The sequence below is a fragment of the Camelus dromedarius genome, chromosome 5 (assembly GCF_036321535.1).
Source record: "Camelus dromedarius isolate mCamDro1 chromosome 5, mCamDro1.pat, whole genome shotgun sequence".
In the NCBI taxonomy this organism is placed as follows: Eukaryota; Metazoa; Chordata; class Mammalia; order Artiodactyla; family Camelidae; genus Camelus; species Camelus dromedarius.
Genome location: NC_087440.1, coordinates 52,395,654 through 52,422,740, shown reverse-complemented (window position 1 = coordinate 52,422,740; position 27,087 = coordinate 52,395,654). Strand labels below are relative to the sequence as shown.

Genomic DNA, 27,087 nt, shown 5'->3' with positions numbered 1-27,087 from the left:
TAGGCAAATTGAACTGTTTTCTCAGCTGCAAAAGGTGGGTGATGACACCTTGAAGGGTTGTGATGTAATATCAGAGACACAGAGTATGGGACCAGATATTTTCTCCCCTTGCCTCCAACTCACAATTTACCAGATACTCTGCAAAATTCATGAATAACACCCCCACTAGAAAGCTTTTGTTTTGTATTGTATGCTTCCAAATGCCCAAAGAACTCAATCCTATAAAAGTTCAATGTTAGAAGATTTGAAAACCCTCCCCTCTCCCACCCTAGTCGTCAGGGGCATATTATACCCATTACCTTATTTAATCCCCAGCAGTCCTTTGAATGATTCCTGCTTTACAGCCAAAACAGCTGGAGCAAAGACACGGTACTGAGTTTTCTTTCAGGAGGGGAGCCGGCTTCTCAGGATCCTGACATTGACTCTGAGCTCTGGGCTCTGCTTCATGCCTTGTCGCCCTCACCGACGGTCCTGTGAATGCACACTTTTAAATGCAACCACTTGTTTTTCTGAAATTAGAACCAACTTTCCAATAATGACTGTTTAATGTGCAAAATTTAAAATAGCTATTTTAATTAAAAAAAAAAACGAAAACTATTATTCTGTTTTAAGAAGTAGAGAGTCCTTTCCGCCCCACACTTTGGGACTGAATGGTGGCTGACTGCCACACCCTCAGACTTAGCCTCTGGGAGCTTTGGTCCCTGCATCTCTAACTTGAGAAGACTAGTTCCTGCCTTATGGGAACGTGAGACTTATGTGAGTTAACACATGAACTTCTAACCCATGTAGAGCAGGTCTGGCACAGGGCAGGGCTCAGCGTCAGCTATTAGCATCATCACCACAAGGGCTGTTTTGCTCAGAACTCTAACAGCTTGTCCTTTAATGTGCTCTACCATAGGAAAGAAGAACACAGAGAAAACATTCACTCTAACACTTCTTGCTTTACTGAGAAGTCTAATAATAAAAAAGGCACTTCAAAGACAAATAAAAAGTAACTTTATTGACTGCTAATCTTACCATGAAATTCCTATAAGAATAATTACAAAATAATGCATTTTTTAACACACTTTTGGTATCATCTTGATATGATGATCCTTTCACAGAAAGGATTATGTACAGTTTATGCAGTTATAAAGTTCATTGTTGCAAATACAAATGTAGATGTGTAGAGGCAACATATACCAAATTGGTATACTGACTAGCAATGGATATTAACAAGTGCAGAAATAAATAACAGCTTTATACTTTTCTTTTCCTTTTTTTATTTTTTAAAACAATTTCGAAATACAAAAACGTCGATATTCAAAATGGATTTTCATATACATATATATAATTCTGTTGCAAACAGTGGGTCAAAAAAAAGCAAAAATGTCCTTAGCATGTTTCAGTTTTGAAAATCCATGAGACTTTTCATAAATCCAATTAGAAAGAGGGTGTGCAAAACCACCAACAATGCTGGCAAAATCCTAAAGGCCTGATTCTGTTTGAAGTAGAGAGAAAACAAAGTATAAAGCACTATGTACTTAATTAAATACGTTGTTCTTTTTTCCTTGATGTTTAAACAAGAAACACTAAGAGCTAAGGAAATGCACCACATTACGGCCTGTGCTCTTTGCAGACAAACTTCATCAGGATTTGTCTCTTAAGCATCTATAAGACATGGCGGATTATTTAATGACTTATCAGTAAAACAGTCATTAGATGATCCTTTCATACTTACATCTTTTACACAAAGATTGAGACAGTTTTATACATTCTGAGATCTGAAACTTTGGTTCTTTTTAAAACACTGGATAAAAGCAAAATCATTTCACAACTATAGAATTCTATAGAACTTTTTTCCTTTTAAAGTGTCAAGTTAAACCAATCTGACTAGGCTTGTGTATACACGCTGTCCCGTCACACCCACGTGGGGACATGGACATGCGATGGCAGCACGGGGAGCCTGCTCACGTTCTCCCTGTGTTTATAACACTGACTCCCACCCACGGGGAACACTGCAGGTTCTGCTGGACCCTAAATCTACTTCTCTGTTACCTGAAAACTTAACTTTGTATAAAAATATGACTGCTTCTTTAGAAAATAATATAGTATTTTTTAATAAAACCTGATAGGTAGAAAAAATGGTATATCAAAATATGTTAAACAAATGTTGTAAAATATGAAATCATTAAAAACATCTCCTAGAAAGACATTGTGCTAAAGTACTTTCCTGAAGCACGAGCCACGCTGTTACTGGACGTCTAAAGGTTAGTGAGCTCAGCCCTGACTGGGCTTCCCTATCTATCCTGACAGCAGTGGCTGTAACTCTCTTAAAAATGGCCCATTCTCAAACACTAACATTTTCTTCAAAATTAATGAAAAGACATCCTCTGGGTCGGTGGTTTACAACCCCAATACATACTAGCTCCATCTGGAGAACTTTAAAAGAAAAGGCAATTCCCCCTGGGTCTTACCACGAGAGACTGATTTAATTCATCTAAGGTCGGATCCTTACAATTGCCATTTTTTTTAAGGCTCCCCAGATAATTCTATTATGCAACCAGAGTTGAGAACTACGGCAAAAGACATGAGAAAACAGTTGTTCTTAACTCTATTATCTATCAGTTGATTGTCTGTAGGTATCATTCATTCAATGACATATCCTCTGTGTTAAACAAGAAAGACGATGTATACAAGACAGTCATGGAAGCCGAGATGAAAAGTTAGTTGGTAAGCTTTAAACACATATAAACACGCAGTCTCATGTATTTATATATGTCACGTATAGTCAGGGTATTTTGGTTAAGCAGAAACCGGGATTACCATAATTTGTTCTTGATTTAAAAAAATAAAACAAAACAAAAACCACCAAGCACGAATATATTCTAAGACGTTTCCATAGTTTTAAGAGATACTGGTTTGGAAATTCATGATGACAGGAACACAACTGATCCGTTGCTGGATGAGGGACTCCACGGAGTCCAGACTAGAGCTTTCTGGAAGAGCAGGAGGAGGACATGGCACGGACCAGGCATGAAGGAGTCACAAGGCATCACACTTTTGGTTATTGCTTAATTCACATCTTCTTGACCCTGGGCTGCACTTCTGTGCTGGCCACATCTTTGGCGAGCTAGAACCACATGCTTTTGACCGCTTCATCCGTGTTCACTTTGGGACAGCCCCAGTGAGGTGGCGATGGTTACGCACTGGCAAAGGTCCCTCTGTTAAAAGAAGAGAGCCTCTTCTCTCTCTCCTCCCTCAAAACACCAGCATTTCAGGGGGGAGTGGTAAAAAAAAAAAAAAATTTACAAGCAAACAAATACACCTAACAATGCCTTTCATGTGATTAAAAAACATGATGTTACATGTAACTGAACTAAAAAACAAAACAATGAAGAAATGCACCACAGTTCAATATTGTGAAGGCTTGGTAACCAGTAAAGCACACTTCCTTCCAAAGGATCAGGGAACGTCTGGGCACTTGTCTTGCTGTACATTCTCTGCAGTTCTTTTACTCCTGTGTAATACTTAAAGTGCAACTGTCCCGGGGCTTTTATTTCCATCGCAGATATTATAAAGAAAGAGCTAAGTTTGGGGTAAAGAAAATATGGCACAAGTAATAAGTAAAGAAAGAACCCACGGCTTTCACAGCCTCTAGCAAGCAGCAGGCGGTCCGCATGCTGCACAGAGGCGTACTTTATACAACAAACTCTGGAACTTCATCGTGGGTGAGATCCAGGGAAAAGTACTTGCTGGTTCTTTTGACTGGAAAAGCATCTTGGATGTTGACACACTGCTGAGCCAGGCAGCTGCTGCAGTAGAGGCCTTCCTCATCCAGTTCATGGCCACACCCAAAGGTGTAACTCTGAGCCGTGTCCTGACACAGGCCCGCAATGCGCAAGAAGTCTTTCTGGTACAGTCTGATGTCGTCGAGGCTCAAGCTGTGTCGATCGGTGGAGGTCTTTGGTTTTCGACATATAGTCTGCAAGATGAGGGAAGGTTGAAACAACTTTTAAGAGTACAGGCTAAAGTGAAAGTATAGTGATATTGCCCTGTACACAGAGAAGCTGCAAAATCATGAAAGGTTAAGGAATCCTTGCACGTTAGAAAGTGGTTTCCAGCCTGTGGTTTCTGGGCCCTGAGGCCCTGTGGGGGGAAATGCCGCCGCCACCACCACCACCACGAGCAACAGCAGCCAGTATTTACTGAGCCCTTATTATGTGCTAGGCCCCAGCGACTCATTTCATCTCCCCATCCGCCCTGTGAGACAGGTGCTATCATTCTCTACAGATGAAGAGCCCAAAGCACAGACAAGTAACTGCAAGAGGAATTCAACTGTCTCCAGCAGCTCAGGAGTCAAGCAGTCACCCTAAAATAGGTAGAGATACTTCACAGGTAGAGATACTGTTTCTTTGTTTTTCCATGAAGGCGTGGCAATTCAGCACAGCAACACTCTCACACTGTGGTCTGTTATTATTTTAATAAAAAATGGAGTGTTTCTTATTAATAAGAATAACAAACCAATTATCACTCAAGAAACACAGTTTAAAGAACTATTTTTTGAAAAGCCAGAATTCTTGGGTAGAAAAATAATACGAAGCGTTCTTGGTACAGAAAAGGTTGGGAGGCATGCCCCAGGATTAAGAGGCAGCTCCTCAACACTGCAAGGGTCGTATTCTGCCAAATACTTCACCCAGCAGGTAGCGGACTTCTAGAACTCATTACCTCAAGAGGCAGTACTGGCTGAAAATATAAGTAGGTTAGAAAAACGGCTCCGACAATGACATGAATGGAAGACACTTGATGGGTTATTTATGAAAACGAGGCAGTACATCTCTAATCTATTTTTGTTGCTGAACTCCACAAAAGCCAGCCTTGTTAGAATAAGATACCACTTTTGCTGGAGGCAAAAGTACTGGGAGGAAAGAGTGAGTCCAACTTTTCACTAGGAGGTGTCATGTCTGAGCACCCCTGAAGATGACGGCCTCTTGTACTGATGCTGTCTTCCAAGGCACCACCACAGTTGCACACACAGCATTCATTAGGTCATCGCCACAAATCCTCAAGGTGGGCACACAATGCTCTCCCCACTTCATAGGTGTGGAATCTGACCCTCAGCTGTGTCCTACAAATGTTTATATACAGTAAGAGCCAACAATGGCAGGGCAGGGATGCAAACCCAGGCAGGATGACCCTGGATCATCATGCCACATGTAGTGCTGTAAAGATTCCTCACTGGAGTTTCCAATATTTAATAGAATGTTATATTCGTTTCACGTTATGGCTACTTAAATGGAAGAGGAAAACAGGACAAATGAGAAAAAGGGGAAGAGAGAGAGAAAAATACAGGAGGGAGGCAAAGACTGTCAGAATGCAAAAGAAAGAAAAGAAAGGAACACATGTAGAAGAAAAAAAAAAAAAAGACATGGAGGGAGCCCAAGAAAGAGGCACAGGAGAGAGAGCATGTGCTCAGAAGACAGAGATGAACATCAGTTGCAGATTATATCCAAACACTGCGACCACGAGTTTCAGAGTATTTTAATTTATCTATATCTTCTGACAGTTTAATAGTCTAACCAGTGATCACAGGTTATCAAATGCTCTACCTTAGCACAGTTTGAAAATTTAGTCTGAATGGAACAATCATACATTCCTGCCATAACACACCTAACAAGAAAACCACTCTCCCAGCTGTTAAGGTCAATCAAAACAAACAGACAGACAGACAGACAGACACACACACACACACACACACACACACAGTTACCCTGAAGCCTGAAGACCAGAGACTTTCCATCTATATAAAGTATGAAACAAAGTACATTATTTATCCAAATAAAAACCAACTCAACTTCAGCAACTATTTACAGAACAAACAGAGAAGGTGTAAGAGAATTCTTGAAAAAGAAAAAAAAAGCCTCCAAGATAAATGGAACTAGCAAATAAATGGACACAAATTTAGACTAAAACTAGAATTTATGTATCTAGTAAGAATCATTTCGTTAAGGTTTTTAATTTTTGCTCGTTTATAATATAACTGTAAGCTCCTATTTAAAATTCTCTATAACTTCACCTCTTGATTTAAATTCTTCAATCCCTTCCATACCTGTGGAAGAGAATCAGTACTCTGGCCACGAAGTTTGACAACCGTTTCCGAGGAACTGGAGGTGGAAGAACCGATTTCTTTCACAATCAACCCTAGAGTAAAACACAGAGGAAAACCAATGAAAATCTCAAATTATTCATACTCCCTGCCGCATATCTAACATACACTACTGCCAAGAACCAAAGGGCAAGTAAGTATCACCCATTCCTGGAAAACCTCACTGTGACCCTTCAGTGGCAGACAACCAGGGTGGGACACATTCTCTTTCTTGTCTTACAGTAAACAGGGAGCAGTGAGATACATGTGGGGTTAGAGGATGGAGTGTAGAAACTGAATTATTAAAAATAAACTTTTAATTAAGCTGTTTATGATGAAGTCAGGAATAAAAACAAAGACTGTGGGTGCACACACACTCAGGGAGTGAGAGCCTGTTCTCTGTGCAGCTATAACATGCATGTATAGAAATATATGTTGAAACGTGTATGATAAAGTAATTGGACAAGAAAGGGCAATGTTTGGTCTGAGAACTCTAAGCATGACTACAGCAACCAGCCTGCTGAGTCCCTGTTGGTCAGAGTGATTCTCTGCTACCATGGGCAGGTCTGCTTCTGGCCGAGCCTCTGAAGGCCATGGTTTCTGCTCCATTAGCAAATGCAATTCTGCAGTAGAAAGTCCCTCGTACACCTGCAGAGCACTGCCAGGATGACGGGGGTTGTGCGTGTTAACTTATTCATCCCTGATTCCCTGCCCTGGCACACGGCAGAGGCTCACGATCAGAGACTGTGCGCCTCGACAGGGCAAAGACAGGGCACTCCAGTCGTCACAGGGTCTTCCACTCAGACAGTGCTCTAAACGTCAGAACAATACACACCGAGGTCACTTTGACAGTGCTGGTTCCTAAAGCGTATTCCTCTAAAGAACAGAGACTAACTCATGACATATGACAAAAGCAATTACAAATCTAAGGTTTAAAAATAAAACCCATACTGCTGTTAGTTTTTTTAAGATAACATCTTTCATTTGTTAGAAATATATATCATATAATATTATATAACCCCATAAAAGGGTTATGGTGAATACATATTTTCTAGAATAATTCATCAAATACGAAATTTAAGAATCTTTTTATGTCGACCTTTTTGGACACTTTTTCCTCCAGACTCCTCCTATACCCTGTATGATATAGTGGGGGAAAACAAAACAAAACAAACCTGGAGACCCGACTTCCATTTCTAGCCACACAGCATTTATCCTCTCCAAACTATGAATTTTCTCATCTATAGAAAGGAGGAGCTCAGCCTGAAGGGGCTCCAAGCCCCTTCCAGATGTATTATATAATTCTCTGATTATCATTTAAAATAGCAAAAAAAAAAAAAAAAGGCAAAACCCTATCACACATGAGGTAGAAGATGCTAATTCCAATCCTGAGTGCTTCCCCTCTCCACTTTCCCTCTCTTCCACGGAAGGCACTGGATCCTGCAGTTCGCGACACTGACGCAGTCCTGTCTCTGATCTGGAGCCCCCGCCCTGCCCCTTCCACTTCCCGGGGCACCTGCTTCTCAGTCCAGGACAGCCCACTTCCGAGGGAGAGACCCTTCCCACAGGAGCTCACCGGAGTGTCCGTTCAGCTTCCGCGACAGGAGCATGTCCTCCGTGATGTAGATGCACATGTCTGGGCTGACTTCCAGAGATTCTTCGTTCATCTGCTCCAGGTCCCTGGGGTCGTCAACCAACATCTCTATTTCTGACAAAGAAGAAAGAAAAGACATTTAGTGACATATGGGGAAATGGCCACCAAAATTCGTAGCCACACCTTGAAGGAGGCTATGTCATGTTTTATATTTAAAAATAACTTTGCTCATGAGACACTACAACAGGAAGCTCTAGGAATAATTCCCAACTAGATGCTACCTGTTCTCGTTTTTCATAATATGGTTGTGATATCTCCATGTCTGCTAGCGCCATGATTTGACTGTCAATTATTCTTTAAGGAAAAAAAGAAAAGCTGTCCTAGCATTGCTGTGATGACAAAGGGCAAACTGAGACTAATGGGTCGTCTGCCTAATGCCAAAGCAGACCGCTGACACAGACAGACTGAGCAGTGAAGCTCATGAAGCTCCCCACTGCCCACGTCTGCGTCCTCTCCAAGCGTTTAGTGACTCGATTTGAGAGCCACATGAATTCTATAGTAACCACACATATGTTCTGCAATTTTCCTTAATGGAGTCAATATATCTTTTCCCCAAACCTGAATGCTACAGAATTATTTGAGATGAAAAACAATAAAAAAGGTGCACACAAATACTAAGTTTGGCTGATATAGGCTGTAGGTCTTGTTTTATCTCCAGCCAAATGCTGTATTTCCTTCTTCCCTATTACATCAATTCTCCTGAACCAATACTGGAAAAAAAGCTAAGAGAGAAAAAGCAGAGCCCCCGTGATGACGGGTGAGTGCTGTTAGCTCAGCGGGCCTAGGGGTAGGCTACCATCGTCCTGAGAATCCTCCTCCAGCCGGTCCTTGCCACCACTCTCCACACCGGAGGTGTGGGAGCTGCCGTGGCTGGTCATGGAGCTGCAGGTCTTCAGCTTGCGGTGGATGGCGCTGCCAGAGTATGCGTCCTCCGGACCTGCGTCCCGGGGCTTGGTGTCGGCCTCGATGCCCGAGGTGTGGGAGCTGCTGTGGCTGGCGGTGGAGTGACGGGACAGGCGCTTGTGCTTCATGCTGCCCGCGCTGCTCCCGCTGGCCCGGGACCGCTTCTCCAGCTGGTCCATGTCCAGGTCTAGGTTGTCGCTGATGTAGGACTCCCGGTATTGCTTCTTCTCTGTACGTGAGGAACACGGCTCATCATTATACTCAACCAAGGCAGAAGGAACAGTCGGTTAGCTTAGGGGAGTCCTCAGACCAAGAACAAGTACAATTTCACACTCAGAATTGAGTGACTGTAAAGTGCTGATAATTCTGATAGGAGCTCAATTTAAGACTGCATAAAAGCCAGTAAAATCGATCTCAGCAGGGTGGGGGGAGGTTTAAAGTACTCAAAGACTTTTAAAGCTTCAAACACTACAGAAGAGTGCTACTCAAAGTGTAAGATGGCAGACCACTTCTTGTCTGCAAACTGTTATTGGTCCACAGTGGAATAAGTTCAGGAGTTGAGAATAACCATTTAGATACTTTCAGAGCAATCTGACATTGCCAAGACACACACTAATGTGATTCTGAACTTTGCATAAGTATCAGTATAAAAAATCTAATCTTTCCCTACAGATAATTTCAAAAGCACTGCTAGAGAAATGGTTTAATAAATATACTTATGCTAATTGTTATTCATTTTATTTGTTCATCTGTTCAATTTGGCCTGTTGTTAGCTCTAACTGTAGAATACAATTTAAAATAAATTATTCTTCTGAGAATTTCTTCCAAAACACTCTAAAATTTAGATTTTCATGGATGAAGATTGCTTTTCTCCATTTAGGCTGAATTAGATTTTATCATTTATTAAGAAAACATAGTAATCACTACTGGTTTGATGATTTATACCCATGTAGCCTCTGATTGATAACTGTTCTCTGATTTAACATGTCAGTGTCAGTGCAGCTCTAACCCGCAGTCAATGACACAGTGTTGGAAAGACCCTTTTTTTCAACTGCTAAACTAATACATAAAGGCGTGAGGTTACAGTTGGGCTGCAACTGTACAACTGACACAAAAATCACATTTTTGTGCTTTAGGTCAGAAATTTAAAACAAAGAAATGGTTTAGTTGCCTTATATTTTTAATACTGATGAGAAATAACACACTAGAAAAATGTTAAAAATTGAGACTGTGTTTACAGAATGTTAAATTGATACTATTTCAGGAACTGCTAACTATTGGACTAATTAAGTTCTCAAGGGTCTTTTTTTAGGGGTTCTTTGCTTATATACTCACAATTTATTTATTTTGGGGGGAGGGGAGGTAACTGGGTTTATTTATGTATTTATTTTTAATGGGTACTGGGGATTGAACTCAGGACCTTGTACATGCTGAGCAGGCACTCTAGCACAGAGCTATACGCACCCCGCTTCAAGGGCCTGCTAATGGATTTAACTGTCTTGTCTCTTGGTTAAGTAAAAATACTTGCACTCTCAATGTCTGAATCCAGCTCTGAAGGATCATCACCACAGGCTTCCCCAGAGAGGCAAGGAATACCAGCAGAAAGAGAAGACACGCATTCCAGGATGCAAAATGGAAAAAGTGCTTGGAGGAGGTTGTGTGCAGGTTTCTGAGCTCCAGCCTACTCGTGTCAATTCTAAGGAATCAGGCCGAAATACAAAGGACAGTGTGCGTAGCCACACAAAAGCAAGCTGGAATCAGACACCAGAGCCTAACACTCATCACTGCAACAAAAGTGCATCCAACTACATCCAATATTTGAGGGCTAGACTGGGTTCTAATGATTCCTGTTTTCTGAAGACAACAGGAGCTGAGATGAAGATGAAGTGCTAAAGGGGTCTGCAAAATCCTCACACTTTCTATTCACCGTAGTGTCCATACACAAGCCACGTGGTCCTTGGAAGGATGGGAAGTGAGGAGAAAAAGTAAAAAAAAAAAAAAAAAAAGTCTTAAAGAGTGTTGGAGATCTAAGACAACTGGGAAATGTGAATCTAATGATTTAAAAGCTTTTCTACCTCTTTACAAATAGCCCTTTTACCCCCAAATTCCTGATAGATTTGAAGTCAATTATAGTTATTCTAAACTCACAAGCATTCTCACTAGAAGATTCTGCCAACTTGTTTTCTACCTAATAGGAGCCTAGTGTGAATTACATCCTATCCACGGGGCAGTGCAGCCTTGGTGTTCCACGTGCTCGCTTCTGTCCCCACCCGAGTGCTTAATCACTTAGATCCTCTGCAAACATTTAAGAAGCTTCACATCACTCAGTTACAAAATAAGAGAAACAATGAAATAATTCTGAAATTTATTCTAAGAAATGCAAAATGCAACCTCTCACCCCCTAGTAACCACTGGTGTCAATGGTGTAGATCATCAGCGCACCACTGCTGTACTTCCTTTGTTGTGAAAGCCCAGACTACCAGGCTTTTCACATGCTATTTTGGAATATAATGCATCAATGTGACCTCGTGACATATGACCTAAGAAGAAGCCCCAGCTATTGAACAAAGCTGGGTTAAAGAAATTTTTTAATGACACAAAGCATTTTTTATCCATCTCTCCTTAACCCTGTAGGATTCTTGCAATCATTTTTTATTATAAAATGTGAAAAACATTTCAGTCAAGGTGACTCTAAATGAAACTTAATTAAAAATAAAGATTCTTTTCATGCTGTTTTTTTGGCTAATTTTGAGAAAATTTTTTGTTGTTGTTGTTGTTAAAGTGATGTAGTCCTTACGTGTGGGTGAGATAACTGGATTCAGGCCAAGGTTAGCCCAGAGAAACTTAGTTTCAGGCTTTCTTTAGATGTGGAGGGACCTCTCAGTAGAAGAAACTAAGGATGTGGAAGGAGGAAAAAGGCCAGCCACCCCAAATCTACCTACACACATCCACGTAAATGATCCATGTACACCTGTGTCATTCCTGCAATGCTCTTACTCACACACGCCCCTAAATGCACGACACTCCCCTCTTAAGAACTCAACGTTCTTTTTAACTTTGCTTTAAAACATATAGAGGAGTTTCATTCATTCTTCAGGGTCTAAAGGGCTCCCGTTAAGGTCACCTAAACAAGAATTTACTAAAATGCTGTTGGCAGAGAGCTTCTGGAATAAATGAACTTCTCAAGGTGCCAAGTCGGCCACTCAGAAATGAAGCCAACTTGGCAGATGATGGGCTCTGTGCCCAAGTCACCTATTCTCACGAAATTCCTTGGCACTTCTGTCCTGTTTGAATTCTTACTATTCACGTCGGCGTCAGAGAGATATATGCATTTGTTACCCTGATGAGTCATCCTGAGGAGAACTGGCAGTCTGTCAGCAGAGGAAGCCCACACACTTGACAGACCAATTCTCTCCTAAGACAGACGCACATTGGTGGCAAACAGCAGAAAATGATTCATGTTCTAATAGCTGCTTAAGTTACAGTGGCATCTCCAAACTGGGTCTCATTTAGATTGAGAGACAGCTTTTGAGAGAACTCAGTCAGACACAAATTTCTATAAGGGTTTTTACTTGTTAAGAGAGGACAGGTATTTGTCTTGTATCTATAGGAAAAGTGAGGTCTGAGAGGCCAAAATTTGTTTCTGACAAGGACCTAAGATATGAATCTGCATCCTAATGTGCATGCAAATATCCCAAATCAAATCTATTTGAATTACCAAAAATTACAACGTAAATTTGCAACAACAACAAAAAAATGAAGACAACCCCCCCCCCAAATGTGCAAAGTAGCATTTTGGGGAGTCAGAAGTTGGAATGTGTTGAATGGAATATCCAAAGGGCACTAAAACTCAAGATAAAGGGCTAATCATTAGGTTAATACTGTAAAATTGAAGTCTGCTGTTAGAAGCCCCCATCCCTGTCTTCCTCTGCTTTATCATGCCCCCCTTTTCTGAAGCCCCAAATGCACTGCTCTATTCTGTGTCTCAGCAAAACTCCCACAGGACTATCTGACAAAATCCTTAATTGTAAACTTCTCTCTCCTTTGTTTGTCATCCGTGCTGAGCCAGACGTGGGGGCCTGCAGCAGTCAATGAGAGGCTGGAGACATTCTGTGACCCACCTTTATGGTCACTCTAACCTAAGGAATAATCACACTGGGAGGAATTCCAGATAGCCTGTGGATAACAGCACAAGGTGGAACAGGGAATAAACAAAGCTCTGAGATGCAGATAAAAGCTGATATGCAGATAAACCTTGGCCTGCACCTTCCTACAGTGGCTTTTTGTAAGGATTTTCAAGGCAAGTATGGACAAATTTAAAGAGACTGTCCTCAAGAGGCTGCCAAATGACAGGGATAACCTCAGACATTAGGACCAGGTGCTGTGGGAGGTGGGCCTTCAGGCCTTCCCCTGTCTTACAGGACAGCGTTGGGATGTAAATAGGAATGCTGCTGGGAATCTGGAGAGGCCCAGTCCCCAAGTCCCACTCCTCAGGAGACTAAAGCCCCAGTTCCTGGCAGCTGTAGAGGAAGGGGCCCCTCATGGCAAAAGCACCATTTGCTTCCCAGCCCGAGACCCTGCAGTACCTTCGTTTTCCTCCAGCTTCCGAATGTGGCGCAGGACAGGCTGCAGATTCATGTAGAGGCGGTGGCTGTTGCTCAGGAGTTGCAGGAGGTGTCTGGAGCGCATGGGGCACCCCGTGTAGTATATGAGCTTCCTGGCTGAGGGCAAGCCATCTGGCAAAATCTCAAATTTCTTACCCTGTGGAAGAAAAGTCTCTGATTTGCCAAGGTCCTCTTCATTTTCTAGTTAGTAAGGAAAAACTACAGATTCAGAAATAAGTGTGTAAAGCTCCAAGCAAAATTCTCTGAGGGATAAATTACTGTTTTCCCTTTCAAAAATGTCAAAGGGTTACCAAAAACTCAGGGAAGTGCCAAGCCAGGGTCTGCTGGTTCCATCTTTGGTTTCACTGGCTGGCCAAGCCATTTACATAATGGAGAAGAGAAGGGCCCATCAGGAAAGCATCCTCAGATGTAATCCCAACACCCTAACTCAGCAAACAAGACGACTCATTCTAGAAGGGTAATGCACTCAAATATTTGTTCAACACTTACAATATACCAAATGTTGTGCAAGGCCCTGAGAAAATAACAGCACATAAGACAAAGTTCCTACCCTAGTGTTGTGATATTTTGGTGGGAGGGATGGTAAAAAGCATGTACAATAATAATTGTTTACGATAAATTGTGGGAAGGAAATAAGTAAGGAGTTATGGCAGTGAACAATACAGGATACCTATTTAGTGTTTAGGAAAAACAAAAAGCTCTCCAGTTGGATAAAAGAGGGAACTGGAAGCCAGAGGGCCGGTTGGAAGGAGGAGACAGGTGGGAAGAAGAAGAGATGTTAAGTAGAAGAAGTATCTCTCCATCAGTAGAGGTATAAGGAATCTCATTCCTTAGGTCTGGGATCACTGACCTAAGGCGCTAAGTTGAGGGTGAGGATTCGGCAAAGTTCCTTACAGTTATGGAATATGACAAATTCCTTTAATTTTCCTGATAACAAATAGGGCAGCAGCACTACAGAAGGGAATAGTCTCAGCCAGAGAGGAGAGGCAAAGCAAAGAGGGAGGCGTATTTTAACTACACACTTCCAGTCAGTACAGAGCAATATGGGTTTGTGTAATTCAGACAGGGATGGAATTTTTCACTCTGGGTTTTCTATTGTAAAAGGAACCCCTAGGGGCTCTCAATGCTAGAATGGTTATAACTTACACTTAATGAGCACTAAGCATGTATTAACTCATTTAATCCTTACAAGTCTCTGGGGGCATGGTCAATTATCCCCATTTTGGAAAGAAGAGACCAAGACACAGAGAGGTTAAGTAATTTGCCCAAGGTCACACAGCTAGGCGAGGCTGTAAGAAGAATCATCTGGGATGTCTGCTGAAATAGACTCCTGGTCTCCACCCCAGGCCGACTGAATCATAAATCTCTTGGGGGAGGAGGATAAGGCCCAGAAATCTGTATCTTAAACAAGTTCCTCAGATGAGGCTGATGCACAAGCAGATTTAGGAACCACTGGGTCCAAGACCCTTAAAAAAGTCAATTTCTATTAAATGCATTTTATCACCACTTAACTGGGGACATGAACGGGGCAAGTCAGATAATAATTAGCTCATTTTCAAATAGCTCCAACCCTTTCACAAATAGCTTGAACGAGAGTGAGGAGGAGGCAGGTCAGGCACCATTTAATGTATGAGTAAAGTGAAATCAGACTGAACTGTGCCCAAGTAATTAAAGTAATGTCAAGACAGAAACAGGTCTTTTGACTCACAGGGCAGTGTGGATGCTCTTTGGCAACAGAGCCCTTTATTTATATAGGCCATCTTCCTGAAACAGAGAAGCACATGTGTCCTAATCCTTACCTTCCTCCTTTCTTTGTGTATTTTTTCCCATAATTTCTGAACAAACTGAAATTATGGGTTTTACTGATCACTTGATATACATACTATTAACTGTAATTCTTTGAACACTCCCCCAAAATGGATACAGCTACCAAAGTAGACAAATAGCTGGGAAAAATCAAGAATGTGCTCCAAAAAAAGGAAGTATATCATTCTCAATAATCTAAGACTCTTCTTGTTATGAACTGCAGCCTTTTCTTTATAATAGTGAGTCTCAAATAGACATCAATAGAAACATCTTTTTATATCATTCTTTATTCTTTGATCAAAAGTTAACTTCTGAAAGAACTGGACAACTCCCATGCTACTAGTAATTTACCCTCTGAGTACAGCTTTCTGTTTCCTAATTCCTTTGTTACAGGCTTTGCAAAACAATTCTGTTTGGTGAATTCATCATAAACTTTTCTCATCACATTTCTTCTGCAAATAGAATAACTTAGGGTAGAGTGGTGGAGACCAGATACAAATTAAAATTAGTCATTTCTTCTGTTAAATAAAAGACTCTTTGATTTTAGGGTCACTACTGATAAGTGGCAAGGATTATAATTACAGCACATGCATAAGAACATAAGAAAGCTAACTATCTTCATCTTCAATTTTGAAAAAAACATCAACTTTGGTGCCTGAAATAATATTGATTTAAAAAAACAAAACAATAAAATCCCACAAAAACAAACAACTGAGTATTTTAGTAAGTTATTTTAAACTTACCACAAATACCAACTTTCCAACATTGGTCCAAGGGAAATCATAAAGTAACTGTTTCTCTTCATCTAAATTCTGTGGAAAGAATTATGAGAGTTACTTACAACTCTTGTAAGTAATGCACGCAGAGTTACTGAGGAAACTGACAGACATTCTAAAATAGCTCTAACTTCTTTCCCAGAAAACTAAAATATAGTAATTAAAATCTGAAAGAGGTCCCCAATTCTCTTTGGAGACATGCAGACAGTAATTAAAAGAGAAGCGAGACAATTCTGTCGCTTTTGGTTCCTGAGTGACTGCATTAACTGGCCCTTGCACGGCAATCTTTTCCCGTTTGGCCTAGCCCTAAATTTAAATTAAAAAAGTCCAGAAGACTCAGGCCTTCAAGAGATGAGATAAGGCACTCAGACTTTCGTAATTGGATATTTTGCCTATGTCAAAGATAAGACATCCTTATATTCTCCTAGGTCTCACAGAGAGAGGCATGCTCTCTTCCCTGTTTATGACTGTGGGTAACACCATCCCACTCGCAAAAGAATGACAGCTACTACATATTCAAGGAACAAGTTTTACTGGAAAAGTATAACGGAAATTAGAATGTCTGGTTGGGCATTGTATTAGAAAGTCTTTTTTCTTTCCACAGTTATAGATGCGCCAGATGATAAAAAGGATTATTAGAAATCAATGACATGCAAAGAAAAATATTTGGATATTAATGATCTGTTAGTGATGAATGTGGGCCAATCTTTGGCTTGCTGTTTCCTGTTCTGGAGGACTTATTAGCATCAAGGACCTGACTGCTCCACTTCATCTGTCCCACATCATCCATGTCTGTGCTAGACAAATAGAAAGTAATGACCAATCCATGGTTGGAAGTGGGCCAGTGAACCTACTGCAGAACCAGACAGACACACTGTCAAAGTAGGGCGGAGTGGGTGCCATTTGACACTTACTTCTCATTAACTAACCTGAAAAATCTGTATTCCCCGCATGGTCAAACCAAGGGTCAGAGAAGCTTCAATTTCCCTTTTATCCTGTAGGAATAAAATTGTATGAAAAAGTATATTTTTCTTCCATAATGAACAACTCAGCACCAAGAAAAGAGATAGAAAGATAAATTTTAGGATTAGAAAGCTTTTGACTTAAAATGACTTTGCTTGTCTTTCTGTATCCCTCTTTTTTCTATAAGATTTAAGAAAATCCTGGGCACATATTAAATCAATAATGGTTATTTTCTACTTTTTAATCTCTGAAATTTCAAAATATTAGTGTTCTCACTATATTATATACACTTTTCATATCTGACAATATGTTAAATATTTGCATTATTGAGAATTCCAATAAGACTACTTTGTGCTTTTACACCATTTTTTTAACCTTCTATCTTATGCTTAATCTTTTCTCATATGTTAGAATCTTGAGCATAATGTCATAGTTATATTCTGAGATGTACTAGACGTTATGGTTTAAAATTGGGTAAACCTCCCAACTCTGAAACCGAAGTTAGAGGCAAGCCTAAACAGTTAATGCTCTCTCATGAAGATAGCTAATAAAGTATTATATTCAGTTGGTTTGGAACAAAAATACTTATGTTTTAGAAGTTCAATTATCACTTGCCAATATGATATACATTCTACCAGCTAAACCATAAACTAAAAAAATATACTACAATGAACATAAGGAAAAAAACTGTACAATTAAGAATGCATTCTGAACTTGGCCACATCTTTTAAGTGCTCATCTGTAATAGGTGGATATAAGGTTAAAGTTCAAAATAGAAAATAAATAAAATTGCTAAGTAACTAAAATACTTTCATTATGAGATTTCTCAATAAAAATAATATATGAGTATGTGCAGATCTTTATTACACTTAGTGCCAGTCTTTGCATGAATATGGAAAGAAGTATTTCTTAGAAAATACATCCTCACCTGGCATGGTCAAGAGAAGACATAGCCTATTTTCACTATTCAGGCTGTTTTCTAATATTCTTTACATCAATAAAGGTACATACAGTACAGGTTTAACAGAAGAAACCAATCCATCACTATGAATTTAGGCCAATTTCCCTTTCTAGGCTGTTCTGATTACTTCATGAAATAAGACTGTGCTCATAAAAATGCTGTTGTGTGTGTCTGAGCTGTATTACTGGGAAAGAGGCACAGAAGTTTTATTTTCTTATGTTTCCTGTCTTCTGTCTTCCTATCTCCATTTTATAAGCAGGCATTTTATAAGCAGGCCTTAAAGGAAGCAGTTTTAATGGCTGCCACTTGATTTCTTCAAAGAATGAAAATTCTGCCCATAAGGAAACAATGTATTTATTTGCCCACCTCACTCAGTTCATTATTATTGACCACCTTGTTTTAAGCACTCGAGAGTAATTCTCTATGCCATGTAAAAGTAACACACTTGAAGCAAATTTGAAAGATTCATTTTTACACAAAAGATAAACTGCAGATACCTACCTCACTAAAGGATTCTTAATGAGATTCCTTAAAATACCAAGCTTCTCTAGCAAATAAAAAGCAACTAACATTTACTGAGTATTCTCTACTGTGCCAAGCACCCCACCTGGTTATTTCAGATTCATCATCTTGTGGAATCTTCCCAACCCACAGATACAGGCTCATTCCCACTGAACAGGTGCCCAGGGGTGTAGTTACAGTAGCCTCGGGTCGCAGCAATGGTGAGCACGGATGCAACGTTTCTAACTGATACCTGATTCCAATGTATCATTCATACTTCTAATACATTTCCAAATATAAACTAATGGTAAAAAAGTCATTTATTTGCATTTTCTCATATAAATTGAGGTGTCACAGTGAACTCTCTTAAAAGAAAAAAGAACTCAGTTTTCTAGGAATTTAGGTGAAGAGATCTTACTGAACTCTATGCCTTTCAAAAATGACAGGGCATTATCAATGCATCTCTTGGGTATGGAAGAGAGAAGAAATAACATCCTTTGCTCTCTTATTAAGTTTTTTGAACCAGTCAGGAAAATTACCCAGCAATATAGCCAAACTACAGTCCAGTCTCTAATGGTCTAGTTATGCTAATCTTATCACAAAGGGTGTAGGAGAGATAACAAACCTACTAACAACCACGATAATGGTAACACAGCAACAAGTTTAACATCTTGCTTAACAGGTGCTGGGCACTGTTTTAAGCACTTTTCACCCATTAATTCCGCTAGTCTTCAATAAACCTCAGAGGCTGGTAATGGAACATCCCCACTCATCTATGGGGAAACTAAAGCACAGAAAGGCAAAGTCACATGCCTAAGGTTACAGAATAAGAGGAGAAGCTAGGATTTAATCCCAGCAAGTTAGGTACAATAGCCCATTCTGAACCACCTCATCCTATTTGGTTTGAGAATACGTATACTTTTGAGTACTTAAGTGGGAATTCAAGAGTTCTTGCCACAGAAGTGATACTTGTGAAACAGGGAGAGGAGTGGGGGGCGGGGGGAGAAGACAGGACATGATAAACAGTATTGTAAGTGCCACCCTGAAGAACCTGGCCCCAGTTATTATTGGGTATGTGACCTCTGATCCAGCACAGAAAAATGAGGCTAGACACAAAAACACAAAACACAAGGACACAGGACAACGACAGTGACAAACTTGAGAGAGTCTGGGAAGCACGGAGTTCAGCAGTGTAAGCACACAGCCTCTCATCAAGTTGACCCGAGTAGAACCCTGGCTCTTACTAGTGTTGTGATCTTTGGTGCGTATCCTGGTCTGTAAAATGAACATTATAGTTCCTATCCTAGAGAGTCATGAGAATTTTTTTAAAAAGGGTAAACTTGCCCCAGAAACACAATACTCAATAAACGCTAGTTGCTGCGATGATGTTCTTATTACTAATGGATATAATGCAGGTATGGCTTCATTTCTAGGAGTATTAAAACTTACTGACCAAACAAGTTGCAACTGTTACTCCCCAAGGCAGAAATGCAGATTTGGGAAGGAGGAAAATAACTATTTCATAATCAGATGCACAATTTACAGCCACTTGTTATCTCAATATTAGAACCATTAAGAAGACTCCATCCCACTCCTAGGCCTGAGGAGAAGCATCACTGAGACTCCAAGATTGACCTATGGTGACAAAGAGCAGTTCAAATGAAACTCTTTTAAAAGCCCATTAAAAAAAAAAAAAGAAAAAAGAAAAGACAACAGTAAATAAAAGCTTTTCCTGATCAAGAAGGTATAGCTGCAGACTTACTGCAGTTTTGTACCTTATACAATCTGTAGTAATGAACGGCGACGTCGTCCAGCCGGACGGCCTCTTTGATATATTTAAGATGAGCCTCGGAAGCTGTCAGTGCAAACTGATCTTTGTGCATGTTTGGAATGTGCTTCAGGATGTAGTCCTTCCCTCTCTTGGAAACAACCTGTTGGAATACAATAGGAGTGCAATGCAACATTTGTTGGAGGGATGCAAGTACCACCCTCTATACCAAAATGATGAAAGGACGAGAACCAAAAATAGGCCATGTAAACTGGCTAATCTCCATTAGAAAATTCCCACGCTTATTCTTTTTCGGACCATGTGTTAGGTTACCAGGCTGAATCAGCTAATACTAGAAGTTAGAGTCAATTTAGCTATAATACTCCATATCTAAGAAGAAAAACCACAAGGAATGGGAAAAGTATGTTTTCTTGGTTTTAAAATCATGAACAACAACAAAAAAAACAGATCAACTTGCAAAATTTGGTACACATCATTGTTTATACTTGCAAAATTACTAGTGTCATGAAATACAACCACTGTCAGCACGTCTTCAGGTTCTGGATCCTACTTGACTCTTCTAAAATTACAGCCACAGAGTGGGAGGTTCTAAATGTTAATCCAAAGAAGGCAGCGGACTGAGAGGAATTCTCAGAAACACTTCCGTTTTTTGCATAAGAGGCTGATACGAACACTCTGTTTGAATACTATGAGAAAAGAATTTCACCCAAATATCCATTACAATTCACTGTGACGTCAGTTTTCACCGGGAAGCAGTCTAAGATTTTAGATATCAAGAAATATAGCATCCAGTAGCTGCAGGCTAAAAGAAAGGTGTTGATAAGTTAAAAGTCTTAGATGATTTCATTAAGATCATAAAATAAGGAAAGAACTATACAAAGTAAACAAAAAGCATTTTAGTGCTTAAAAGGATCAGAATTTTAAAATTAGAGAATTTTTAGTTTTTTAGCAATGTTTTTACAGACATTGATACTTTGTTTCTTCCCATGAATGTTTAAAGGAGAATTAAACATGATGAAGTATTAGATAATAATCAAGTTTTGCTGAGAACTCAAGTCACAGATGTTTCTTTCTAGACTCCGTTCACATGGAGATCATTTAAATCAGTGCTTATCAACCTTTTTCAGGTCAAAGAACCCATAGAAAATAATACTTGTAAGGGCAATAAAGTAGATGGTTTTGGTGATGGCAAGGGTCAAAGAAGCTAGCATCTCAGCAGCCCAGATGCCATGACACACTAATTGGGAAGCTCTGATTCAAATGACCAAGAGTCAGTGAGCACCAGATGATAACTAGGAATGTAAATGCAGGCTAATTTTGGTCCAACAGTCATTGATATGTAATAGCTTAACACATTTCGTGGTTTCTCTTCAACAACTGAAGCACTGTCAATCAGTGAAAAAAATTTATATTGAGCACCGTGATGTGAAATGCTGAAGAAACAGAAAAGTCTAAGTTTATGCCTGTCCCCTAGAATATGCTAAGAAACATTTAGTTTACTGGGGGCAAGAGACAACAGAGCACTTGAAAATAAAATACTTATGTTCAGGGTCTGATAGAACCCAGGGGAGGGGCACTGGGCACCCAGACAGTCTGCCCTGGGAACCACACCTGAACAGAGTCTCAGAGGACGAGCAAGAGTAAGCCAGGTAAAACAGGAGGTGGCTTCACTAGCTGAAGGAGCTGCAGGAAGAAAGGCCCAAAGTGTGAAACACCTCAGTAGGTGTAGAGAAGCAGGAACTGCTAGATGTTTCTAGAGCATAACGTTCAAGGTGCGGGACAACCAGAAAGGAAGCTGGAAAGGCTAGCTGGGACCACATCCTGGGAAGTTCCAAGGTCATGCTTGGGAGCCTGGGCTTCACTCCGCAGGTGAAGGTTAAATCAGAGGCAAAATCAACCCCTCTGCAAGCCATGGAGTGAAGACTGAAGCAGGGGCAACTCTCCACAGGAGTGCTGATGGGAACTGGGACCCAGAAATGAGGAGCAACGAGAGGGAGAGAACGCTAAGCATTTAGGAAGTTAACAGCAACCAAAACACAAGGGAACTTTACTTCTTAAGCCGGGGGTTGAGGAACCGAGTGTTTCTGTTAGAGGATGTTCTGGTTGACTGGATGTGGCAGGGAGAAAGAAGGGTGACGAGGAAGGTCCTGTGTGACTCTTCTGGGTAATCAGGTGGACAGCAGTGCCTCTAGCTGAGGTTGGAAATGCACAGAACTGAGGTGGGAAGATGAACCTGATTTGGGACATTTTTAGTTTGAGGTGCCTGTGGGTAAACAGCCACCTCACAGGCACAGGGCAGAGAAATGGATTTGGGAGGTGCTAGCACATAGGTAGTTGTTAGAAAGCACTAATTTGGATGAGATCTCCTGGGATGTGAGTGATTAAGTGTCAAATGTAGTAGAGAAATTCAGGAAAAGAAGTGAGACGTATCCACCGGATTAGGCAATTTTAAGGTCACTGGTGACCTTAGAGACAGCACCATGAGTGGAGGGAGCGGTGAGGAAAGAAGGCAGATGGGTGTGGGTTGAGGAGTACATGTCAGAGTAAAGAAGCTAAAAAATCAAATATACATCACTTTTACAAGAAGTTTTACTGAGGACGGAAGGTGAGAACGGTAGCTCTTATGTCCCTCCCTCTCTCTCTGCCCTGAGGATGGGGAGGTGTGAACCAAAGTCTGTTCCAACTGAAGCAGAGTTCATTTGAGCAGAGACTAAAGATACAGAAGAGAGACATCTCAGCAGAGACCTGGAGGAAGAATGGGAAGTCCTATCAACAGGGTGGGGTGGAGAGAGGACAGCTGAGATTGTTGGTGCTCGAATAATCTGTTTTCTTGCTGAAGTTAAGGGGGTGGCTCCTCTCTTGAGAGTGAAGGAGATGACAGTCAGAACAAGGAGTTGACTTATATTCGTTTCTTCAACACAGGAAAAGCTGTGAATTATCTCACCTTTTAAAGAGTAACAGCACAGCAGCATGTAAAGTAATGAAGCTAGAACACTCCCTTACACCATACACAAAAATAAACTCAAAATGGATCCAAGACTTAAACATAAGACAAGATACAATAAACCTCCTAGAAGAAAATACAGGCAAAACATTATCTGACATACACCTCAAAAATGTTCTCCTAGGGCAGTCTACTCAAGCAATAGAAATAAAAGTAAGAATAAACAAATGGGATCTAATTAAACTTACAAGCTTCTGCACAGCAAAGGAAACCATAAGTAAAACAAAATGACAGCCTACGGAATGGGAGAAAATTTTTGCAAATGATGAAACGGACAGAGGCTTGCTCTCCAGAATACATAAGCAGCTCATACGACTTAATAAGAAAAAAACAAACAACCCAATCTAAAAATAGGCAGAAGACCTAAACAAGCAATTCTTCAAGGAAGAAATACAAATGTTCAATAGGCACATGAAAAAATGCTCAATATCACTAATTATCAGAGAAATGCAAATCAAAACTACAATGAGGTTATCACCTCACACCATTCAAAATGAATGGCCATCATTCAAAAGTCCACAAATGACAAATGCTGGAGAGACTGTGGAGAAAAGGGAACCCTCCTACATTGTTGGTGGGAATGCAGGTGCAGCCACTGTAGAAAACAGTATGGAGATTCCTCAAAAGACTAGGAATAGACTTACCATATGACCCAGGAATCCTGCTCCTGGGCATATATCCAGAAGAAACACTACTTCAAAATGACACCTGCACCCCAATGTTCATAGCAGCACTATTTACAATAGCCAAGACATGGAAACAGACTAAATGTCCATCAGCAGATGACTGGGTAAAGAAGCTGTGGTATATTTATACAATGGAATACTATTCAGCCATAAAAATGACAACATAATGCCATTTGCAGCAACATGGATGTCCCTGAAGAATGTCATTCTAAGTGAAGTAAGCCAGAAAGAGAAAGAAAAATACCATATGAGATCACTCATATGTGGAATCTAAAAAAAAAAAAAGAACATAAATACAAAACAGAAACAGACTCATAGATATAGAATACAAACATGGTTGCCAAAGGGGAGGGGAGTGGGAAGGGACAGACTAGGAGTTCAAACTTTGTCGATACTGACAGGCATATGCAGAATAGATAAACAAGATTATACTGTATAGCACAGGGAAATATATACAAGATCTTGTGGTAGCTCACAGCAAAAAAAAAATGTGACAATGAATATATGCATGTTCATGTATAACTGAAAAATTGTGCTCTACACTGGAATTTGGCACAACATTGTAAAATGACTATAACTCAATAAAAAAAGTTAAAAAAAACAAAACCAAAGAAAAAATAAAAATGAAAAAAAAACAGTAATTTTTTTTCCCTTTGAAGGGGAAAAATGCTGCTAGAATTAAGAGTAAATGAGAAGGTCAAGGCCATGTAAATGCCAAAAGAAGGCTGGCAAATTTCAAGTTTCACCATCTTTAGGATGGAGAGCAATCGTCTTCCTCCTTACCTGTAAGCAGGCCTGTCGAGTACACGGAGAGACTGTGTGTACCCTGTTCTAAGGGGTGAAATGTGTATCTGGGCATGACAGAGGGTTTTACTGGCCATAAATCATCTGGGTTCCCATTTCTTGAATCATCATGAGTAATGACACAACTGACTAGAAACCTGCTAAAGAAAACTCTTTAGAATTTGGAAACAGTGCCTACCCAAGATGGGAAGTAAGCCTCGGGCTCAAAGTATTTTCCATAGTGTTTATTCCTTTTGAAGTTCCCCAGGTCAGCCTGCAGGGCGAAGGCTGCCAGCAGGAAGTAGGCCTCCTCTCGGAGCACACACTGGGAATGAAGAACTTGTTTTCTCAGGTGCCAGTAATAATAGTATCTTGCTGCTCTGTCACTAGGAAAATAAAAGAAAACAGAACGCACATTTTGATGGAACAAACTAAAGGCATGTAAACAGAACCCAAATCCTGCTATCCATCTGGTGACAAGGCTCTTCTGTTACTGCTCCCTCCTCCCGCCCTCCCCACTCACTGGAAAGGGGGAAGCTGCAGCTAATAGCTGATCTCCCCTGATTGCGGCCTCACGGAGGTCGCAGGGAACAGGGACCCCAAGTCAGATGACCCAGACTGCAAAGATAACAATCCCTAAGGCCTGTAACACTTGACTTATTCAGAGAATGGACAAAAGATCCGAATTATTCCACTCCAATATGGTAAATACTACACAGAACAAGTTTTATAATAGAAGCCCAGGCATTTGTCGTCTGTATTAAAATAATTTTGCTACAGTACTGCACACATGATATAAATGAGGATAAATCTGAGGGGACAATCATGGTTTTAATGTTATGAGGCCCCTTTTGGTTTTGTTTTTCATCTGAGCACATTACAAATACTCTAAGGCCCTTTCAAAAATATCTCAGTTTATCTGCCCTACTAGAAAAAAATTTGCTTAACTATAAATAGTGGGGTTTTTTCCTCTCAGAATGAATGAACTGAAAACTTTCCTTAAATCGTTTTCTTTTAATTAAGTGAATGTTATGTTATGAGTGTGCTTTCACAGGCACATGTTGAAACAATCACAACGGTCCTCACAAATGGAAACGTAATAGTGCACTCATTACAATCCATTGAGGTCAGAAATAAATACAGTCCCCATTAAATACATTGAGTAAGAAGTGCTGACTGGGGAAAAACACGGTCAAGCTCCAAAATATGTCACAGGCAAAAAGAATGCCTCTGTCATCAAAGTAAAAATGCAAGAAAAAAAAATGTGTGTGTATGTATTTAATGCGTATTTGCCCCACTCTTATTTTTGGTTGAATGTTTATCTGAGATTCATAGCTCATTAATTGATAATAATAAAAATGTATGAGTTTATTTTAACCAAGATCATGTTTAAGAATGAAGAGTTTAAAAATAAAGCATTTATGTACTTTTTTTCCCCTTGGGACAGAGTGCTTTCTGAGTACTTCTTTTTATAATGCTGATTATCCACATTATTTGGACTAGCTCAACACTGGGGAAAGGGGCAGAAGTACAGGGCTGAATTAAGCATTTATTAGTCCCAGGGAGCTAATCAGTGGCTAAATAATGTATTTTCTTTCTTTCCAGCACATTCCATTCCATTCTCATTAAGTAAATTGAGTAAAAATTTTATATAAACTGAGAATAACTAAAAAAGTTTCTCTGCCTTTAAAAAAATTCTTCACGGGCCAATTAATGTATTTTACTTCATAATTTGCATTTGGCAATAATATGAACATTAAAAGCAAATCTCAGATATAACTCATTAGCCAAATGTGTCTGTCTCTTTTACATGGAGCTTCTCAAAATTTAAAAATAAACAAGTAAAAAACAGAGTTCACATTTCTGCTATTTTCTATCAGCCAACAAAATCACCTCTGAAAATATTCCAGCACTGCACCCTCCTATACCAGTAATTAACTGAGCTTCTGAACTGGTGAATTCTGAGTCTGTATCATAAGCATAGTATTATTCACGCACCCACCTCCAGAAAAAGAACTACCTTCCCCTGCCAAACCGCACCTAAGATTCTCAGAGGGTAGCTCCATTGGGCATAACCTTAGCTTTAAAGCTACTGCCAAGAACAGAAGCAAGATCCCAAAGGTGAAAAGAAAACCAGGCTGTATAAACACCCTGCATTTTTACAGAACAGAGTTCCTGCTGCTGCCCCACTCCCCACCCCACCACCAGAAAACATAATCCACTAACTAACTTCTCCACTTTTCACAAAAGTGTTAGTTCTTTCTTAAATGACGTATCTTTTTGGTGACTGATTTGTTATGGAAAGCGTGGAGTAGAGAAAATGTGAGCCAGTGATATTGTTAACATTTTCACTGACAGTCTAACATTATCATTCATTCATTCAACAAATATTTGAGTGTCCACTGTACCTCTATTTTAGGAACTGAAGATACATGTGTGTGCACAAAGATTTTTTTAAAATTCCTGCTCTTATGGACCTCATATTCTAGCAGGTGGAGACAAACAATAAACA

At 40.1% G+C, this 27,087-nt stretch overlaps 1 protein-coding gene across 4 annotated transcripts in view; it reads right to left on the bottom strand.

Moving 5' to 3' along the window:
* Positions 1–979: 979 nt before the first annotated feature.
* FRMD6 (FERM domain containing 6) overlaps positions 980–27,087 on the bottom strand; it is a 66,398-nt gene continuing 40,290 nt past the window's right edge. For all 4 annotated transcript variants that reach the window (XM_031453721.2, XM_031453716.2, XM_031453723.2 and 1 more), the window contains 9 exons: positions 24,775–24,961; positions 20,089–20,244; positions 16,818–16,883; positions 15,856–15,924; positions 13,268–13,442; positions 8,575–8,910; positions 7,701–7,832; positions 6,089–6,180; positions 980–3,964 (listed from right to left, as the gene is read on the bottom strand). In XM_031453721.2, coding sequence (XP_031309581.1) covers positions 3,680–3,964; positions 6,089–6,180; positions 7,701–7,832; positions 8,575–8,910; positions 13,268–13,442; positions 15,856–15,924; positions 16,818–16,883; positions 20,089–20,244; positions 24,775–24,961 — 1,498 coding nt within the window. In that variant the 3' untranslated portion in view covers positions 980–3,679. The remainder of the gene's footprint in view (positions 3,965–6,088; positions 6,181–7,700; positions 7,833–8,574; positions 8,911–13,267; positions 13,443–15,855; positions 15,925–16,817; positions 16,884–20,088; positions 20,245–24,774; positions 24,962–27,087) is intronic.